The sequence below is a fragment of the Pipistrellus kuhlii genome, unplaced genomic scaffold (assembly GCF_014108245.1).
Source record: "Pipistrellus kuhlii isolate mPipKuh1 unplaced genomic scaffold, mPipKuh1.p scaffold_m20_p_4, whole genome shotgun sequence".
NCBI classification, from domain to species: Eukaryota; Metazoa; Chordata; class Mammalia; order Chiroptera; family Vespertilionidae; genus Pipistrellus; species Pipistrellus kuhlii.
Genome location: NW_023425540.1, coordinates 63,111,713 through 63,119,392, shown reverse-complemented (window position 1 = coordinate 63,119,392; position 7,680 = coordinate 63,111,713). Strand labels below are relative to the sequence as shown.

At 33.8% G+C, this 7,680-nt stretch overlaps 1 protein-coding gene across 11 annotated transcripts in view; it reads right to left on the bottom strand.

The window, feature by feature from the left end:
- Positions 1 to 1,621: 1,621 nt before the first annotated feature.
- DMXL1 (Dmx like 1) overlaps positions 1,622 to 7,680 on the bottom strand; it is a 128,795-nt gene continuing 122,736 nt past the window's right edge. For 9 of the 11 annotated variants that reach the window (XM_036408862.2, XM_036408863.2, XM_036408864.2 and 6 more), the window contains 2 exons: positions 5,473 to 5,690; positions 1,622 to 3,775 (listed from right to left, as the gene is read on the bottom strand). In XM_036408862.2, the coding sequence (XP_036264755.1) occupies positions 3,551 to 3,775; positions 5,473 to 5,690 (443 nt within the window). In that variant the 3' untranslated portion in view covers positions 1,622 to 3,550. Of the gene's footprint in view, positions 3,776 to 5,472; positions 5,691 to 7,680 lie in introns of those variants that run through there. The other 2 variants (XM_036408871.2, XM_036408870.2) reach the window with 2 other exon arrangements.

The following is a 7,680-nucleotide window of genomic DNA, read 5'->3' as shown; positions in this document are numbered from 1 at the left end:
ATCTTTATAGGATAACTAGAGGCCCGGTGCATGAAATGAAATTCCGTGCCTGCACCCTCTTCAATCTGAGATCCCTCTCACAATCCAGGTCTGCTGGCTCCCAACTTCTTGCCTGCCTGCCTCTCTGATGGCCCCTAACTGCTTTGGCCTGCCAGCCTGATCACCCCCTAACCACTCCCCTGTCAGCCTGACCAATGCCTAACTGCTCCCCTGCCAGCCTGGTCGCCTCTAACTGTCCTCCCCTGCAGGCCTGATTGCCCCAAATGCCCTCCCCTGCTGGCCCAATCACCCCTAACAACCCTCCCCTGCTGACCTGGTTGCCCCCAACTACCCTCCCCTGCTGGCCCGGTCACCCCTAACTTCCCTCCCTTGCCAGCCTAGTCACTTGTAACTACCCGCCCCTGCTAGCTTGATTACCCCTAACTGCTCTCCCCTAAAGGCCTGGTTCCCCCCAACTGCCTTCCCCTGCAGGCCTTGTACCTCTGAACTGTCCTTCCCTGAAGTCCTGGTTCCCCCCCCCCCTACCCCAAGTGCCCTCCCCTGTAGGCCTGATTGCCTCCAACTGCCCTCCCCTGCCAGCTACTTTGTGGTGGTCATCTTGTGTCCACATGGGGGCAGCCATCTTGTGTATTGGAGTGATAGACAATTTGCATATTGCCTCTTTATTAAATAGGATATTATATAAGATTTCTCAAAAGTAGGAATGCTCAATATGTATAGGTAACTTTGTAGCAGTTTAATTCTGCAAGCAATCTATTAGTGTGCCCATCTCCTTATATCTTTACCAATATTGACATCACTATTTTGACTTTAATTTGATAGAAACATTTTTAACCATACTTCACGCTTGCTTTTTCAATGTCCTATTCTGTAAGTTATTTGCAAATTTCTCCAATAATCTATCATTTTAAAATTCTCTTTATATACAGAGACATTAATATTTTTCAGTTACTATACAAATATTTCTTCTAGTCACCTGTTCTTTTAACTTTGGCTGAGGCTCTCTGCCATATGAAATTTAATTTTTGTTTAGTAAGATCACACCTCTAAGGTTGTATAAGGATTTTAAGTGGGTATCGTTGTATTGAGTTCTGATTGTTGAGACTAGTGTGAGAAATTTCCATGTTATTTTTAAAAGTAATTATAAAAAAAAAAAAGAAGAAGAAGAAATGAATTTGGGTAAGATAGAGCAAGAAAGGAGGATGGCATTGACTGTCCCAAGATTCTACATAAGAAAATACCAACATTTCAGAAAACGAGGCTTGAAATGTTGTGAATTATCTCATTATAAAGCCATTCTCAGAAAATGCACAATTAAAAAAATGTATTTTGATGTATTCACTTCATTAATGTAAATGAAATTTTACATATATTTACATCATTTTATACTTAGATATGCATTTCTACTATTTTTATTCTCACCTTTTTTGAATAATGCTTACCTATTAAGTTAAAAAGATGTAGAAAAGGAAGAACAGAAATACTGGGGAAAATATTCAATCCTTCCTAATACATTAACCAAATTCAAATATAGAAATACTCCATTTTAAAATGTGACATACACTTTAAGTCAACTAAAGTCTCATAAATATTACTTACAACAATAGCATGCTAAAAAAAGTCACTGCATGATTGTTTATTTAAAATATTAAAACTCTGGATGTAATTACATATGGGCTTACATAATTTATTATTCATATAAACCCTCTATTAAAAGCATAATAGTTCAACCACAATGCCTTTTTTCTAAGCATAATAATAAATTTTTTCTTATTAAAAGTGTTTAAAGCTTTTTGAATCTTGATTTGTGAAGAAATTACTAAAAAATAATTTAAGCTTAACTACATCATACAATGGTATTATTTGCAATGCTGTCACAGATTCCTCCATGGCAACAATCATGTGTTGTTACTGCACAATTTATGGTACAGGTTATTATGTGCACATAAACTCTACATAATGGCAGTATCTTCACTGCAATTTGCTCAACACATTTAAAATTATGAATACAATTTACAAAATTGTTAACAATATACTTTTAAGATAAAAGTATCCTGAGGATATTACAAAATTCATTTTACCAGCCCTTCATTTCTTTGTTTTATTTCACTCTTTAATTTCCAAGATAATAGCTGTTCATACTTTGTTACATAAAAATGTTCTTATAGTCCCTATTAACAAAATATATAGCTCAATAGCATATAATTGTCCCTCAAACACTTAGTTCCAACTGCTTCTCTCCTTGGTTAAAATCAAGTATTTATCAAGTTTCCTATAATTTTGAATCAGAAAAGGTATAGCAAAACAGAGAGAAATAGGGTTAGCACATCTAAGTTAAAAGCACTGCATTTTTAATATTTTGGTCATATTTTATAATAAAATAATATATTTTGGCAAAAATAATAAAATATAAGGTTCAGTTTATTTTCTGTTAATGGTAGAGCTGGCAGGTATTTTACACTTGTAAATACTATCTATTTAATTTGACTGTTTTCACATTTGTTTTTAAAAACACTGCTATAAGGTTTTCAGAACTTTTGAGACTAAAAGCACCTAAAAAATAAAATTTAAATAAAATGTTTGATGCTCAAAAAATCCTTTCATAAATTTATAAACTTACTTTTAAGTGTCTTATACATACGAACATATAATTATTATTGCCTGCTAAGACATATTTGACCCAATGTAATCTTTAAAATAATAATCCTGGAGGTCTTCCTGAAATTTTTGTGAAAACTGATGGGAATTCAAAACATTTTTTAAAAAGAACATGAAAACAAATAGCTGCAAAAAAAGTTATTATTCCGGTGGTAGTAGTTACTATGGCGCAAAAATACATGAAAAGACTTGTAATTTTCTCATATATACACAAAGTAAGTTCAAATAAGATGTGCAAGGTATATTACATATATACACACAAACACACTCACACAAACACACACACACACACACACACACACACACACACACTTGCGCTCCAGTAGGGAAACTTGAAAACTTACATAATGAGCCACTTGGCTCACTTATCACTTAAGTCCCAATAATAATTTTAATGGAGATGTACATTATTTTTTTTGATTCTTACTCAAATATCAATCTATCATTAGTTAAGAGAAGAAAAGTTTGAGATGTATACATTTGAAAAGGAACTAAAAGTATGGTGAATTAAGTGATAATGGATGTGCAACTGCCTTTATATAAAAGGTATTTTTACTGTGGAAGAACTTCATGCAGAAGTATCTGCAGAAGACTTTATCAACCATAAGAAAACAAAACTCATTTGACACTGTGACATCCTCACTATAACGCACTATAAATACGTAATATTATAGCATTACTTATACATTCTAGTTTGGGCAACAGAGTCTAATTCTGAATGACCTTGTTAATTTTTAAGGCATCAGTGCATCAAGGGCAAAGCTCCATAAAATAAATATGGAAACAAGAAAGCATTAGCTTATTTGTGGCATTGAGAGTAATCAATGTACATTACATGTGTTGGCCACTTCTATGGAATCGGTAATAAATTATAGATCTTATTGTCAAAATGTTACAACATAAATTTCACATCATGTTTCAGTACTTCATTTAATGGGCTAAATTGATCCGGCAGAATCCTCATTTTCATTGTTCCATCAGCTCCACATGAAAAAATGTGATTTGCTGGCCCAGTCTCAATTTGCATCACTCCCGTTCCGATATTTCTGAAAATGGATTGCCGAGCATGTTCACTGATAAAAGTGTGAAGAAGACTAAAGGTAGAGAGATTCCAAATCTGAAAGATATTAAGAACAAAATAAAACTTGGGGTTGATGATTACCTAAAAAGTATAAATATAATATTTAGCCTGTCTTCCTGTGCAAATAAAAAATTTCTAACACAAAGATGGAGAAAAGCCTGTGTAGGCCTAAATTCTGAATAGGATGTAACTCACTTTGATATTATTATGTTCCTCAAAATCCATCCAGTAAGAGGAAGGCATTTTTAACCTTGCATTGGAGATGAGAAAACTTAGGTACAAGGATGCTAAGTATACAATGCTACAAAAATTTGCAATATTATAGGGACTACCATCAAAATTTCCTATCTCTCAGCAAAGCTTTTCTAAGTAGTTCTATAGTGAAGTAATCTTGTCTTTATAATGTAAAATACTCCCAGGGGATCAGGACCACTGAAAAGCATTAGACACCTAGAGGCCCTCACATAAGGCAAATCTATGTTCCAACTGCGAGATAAGGTCAATAATTATAACTTCAGAATAATTAATTTACTAAATAGAAACTTTCTATTTTCATCCCTTTTCAAATAAATGTGTCTGTCCCTAAAGTAATTTATAAGCATCTTCACTTATGTGGAACCTAAATGCTTTCAGGACATTGTTTTAAATTTAGGGAAACCAATTACTTATGTATTTATTTATTTTTAGATCTCATTAACAAAAACCTTACTTTTCTTTAAAAAATTAATTTCTACCATTCTAGACATACTTGATAAACTGAATATACTACATTGTTTATTTTCAAATCTTTTTTTTACTCGAATAATAAAACTGAGTGCAAACAAAAGAACTAATCTAAAACAGAATAAACTGCCTAAGCTGAGGACATTTTAAATATAATTAATTTTTTCTTGCTAAGAATTTTTAAAATAATATGCCAGTTCTAACAAAGTAGTCCAATTTATTTGCACTAAATAAATTCTCTAGCATTTAAATTAATGGATTCTAAGAAATCAAACTCCCCCAGTAGATTGCTGACCATTAGGATAATTTAGTGACTAGTCTAAAGTAACTTATTTCTGCAGATGTTTCCAAGAGTGGCTAGAGGACTCTCCATTAAAATCACTAGGTATGTGTTATAAAAATTCACATTCCTGAACCTTGGACTTACTAAATATTTTTGGGGTGGGACCTAACAGTAGAATTTTTGGAGTGGGGTACATTTTTAATAAGCTGCTTAACATTTTAAAATACTTCTAGGTTTTAATAAGATAGTGGGGTTTGAGAAGGACTGTTATAGGCAGGACTTATCCTGATTCACTTAGAATTACTGAATCAGGCACTGAGTAGTTGCATGCTAAAGCTATAAATAAATAAATAAAGGCATAAGGAAATGTCAGTATACTTCGCGGTACCTGAAATAGAATTCAGTAATGCTTAACATGCAGTCAAGACTAATTTTAACGTCTGAAATACATTTATATCCATGGAAAAATCTAGTTCTTGTATATGCATTAATTAAGCATATCTGAAAAATAGACAATTTTCAAGTTAATCATTACTTCATTTGTTAAGAGATTTATTAAATAGCAATTAATGTGGTTGACTACAAAGGAGTTAATATATATGTATATTATTATACTAATATATAGTATAATATTATGATGTATATGAGACTAACATCATCAATTACGATTAAACCCTAAGGTTTCTGAAGATTTCTTTTTGTAGATATGTGGCATTACTATGTTTACCTTTATGCTGCCTTCAGCAGATCCTGTAACAAAGTACTCTTCAGTTGGATCAATAGCAACAGCTTTAACAGGAGAATCATGGCTCTGGAAAAGCTGCCTTTGTTGTCGTTGCTGAAGGTCAAAGACACATGTAAATCCTTTTCTGCCACATGATATTAGTAGCTGATGTTTTGGAGCATATGCTAAAACAGTGGCTCCACTATCATGGCAAATAAAAGCTGAAAGAAGAAAAAAAAGTAAAAATCACTTAATAGTATAAGAAACAGACTTATGGCTTTTGGCCAAGGTGAAATGTTAGAACATATGTTTTTGTGGACATGTGTTTTCATTTCTCTTGGAGATACACACACACACACACACACACACACACACACACACACTCTGCTGGGTCACATTAAGTGTATGTTTAACTTTATTAGAAACTACCAAACAAAAAACTTGTATGACTCGCTTTATCGGCATAACTCAGAGATACTGCCATTGAGTTCCAGACCACTGCAATAAAAAGTATACAGCAATAAAGTAGTAATTTTTGTGCTAGTGGAAGATCTTCCCTTCAATTTGTAAAAAAAAATGCAACATCTGTGAAGTGCAAAAAAGGGAAGTGCAATAAAATGATGTATGCCTATATTGCAAAATTCACTTTATTGAGGTATGTCTGTATCCTTTTCTATGAAAAGTATCTATTCTTAAGCCAATATCACAAAATCTTAATTACTGTAGCTTTATAGTAAGATCCAAAATCAGGTAATGTTAGTCCTCCAAGTTTGTTTTTCTTCAGTATTTAGTATTCTAGATCTTTTGCCTCTCTCTACAAACTTTTTTTTTTAATTTTTAATTTTTTTTTTAAAGAAAGGGAAAAGGCTCCTTTAAAAACAAATATATATATATATATATACATATATATATATATATATTTATTGATTTTTTACAGAGAGGAAGGGAGAGAGATAGAGAGCTAGAAATGTCGATAAAAGAGAAACATCGACCAGCTGCCTTCTTGCACACCCCCTTCCGGGATGTGCCCGCAACCAATGTACATGCCCTTGACCGGAATTGAACCTGGGACCTTTCAGTCCACAGACCGACGCTCTTCCACTGAGCCAAACCGCCTTCGGCTCTCTACAAACTTTAGAACCAGTTTGTTGATATGTGCAAAATGGCTTGCTGGGATTTTGATTAGATAGAATTGAATCTATGATGTTGGAACTGACAACTTAATATTGAGTAGTCCAATCTGTGGATGTGGAATATCTATTTATTTAGATTAGGGGTGTCGAACTCAATCAGAGAAGGGGCCAAAATCTAAAATCCAGCCTAAATCTCGGGCCGAATGGTTTACTGAACAGTCATAAACTATCATTGTGATGGAAACGCGGCGGAGTGCAGTGATGACAGCGCGGTGCGGGCCACACTGCAAGGCCTGGCGGGACGGATTTGGCCCGCGGGCCTTGTGTTTGACACATGTGATTTAGATCTTTGATTTCTTTTATCTTTTATGTGTTTTTCTCCAATAAATGCTATATATATTTTGTTAGATTTATGCCTCAATATTTCATTAGTTTGGATTATATTATAAATTGTAGTATTTTTAAAATATCTAATGCCAATTGTGGGTATATAGAAAAGCAACTGACTTAAGTATTGATCAGGTATTCTGTACTCTGCTATATTCACACATTAGTTCCTGGAAGTAATTTTTGTAGATTCTTAGGGATTTTCTACAGAGATAATTGTTCCACCTGTGAATAAAAGCATTTTTGTCTACTCTTCCAATCTATACACCTTTTATTTGCTTTTGTCTTACTGCATTAGTTAGGACTTCGAATACAATGTTAGTTAAATAGGAATGGTGAGTGGGAACAAAATGTTATTCAGTAATTGATGTTCACAATGATGACTTATAACCATCAGATCCAAAGTAAAGACAAATGATTTTTATATTATCTGTTCTACTGTCCCTCATCAAGGTATAGTGAAGATTTAATTATGCATACTACATTATTTCTGCTTTTTAAAAAAAAATATATTTTATTGACTTTTCACAGAGAGGAAGAGAGAGGGATAGAGAGTTAGAAACATCGATGAGAGAGAATCATTGATCAGCTGCCTCTTGCACACCCCCTACTGGGGATGTGCCCACAACCAAGGTACATGCCCTAGACCAGAATTGAACCCGGGACCTTTCAGTTCGCAGGCAGACACTCT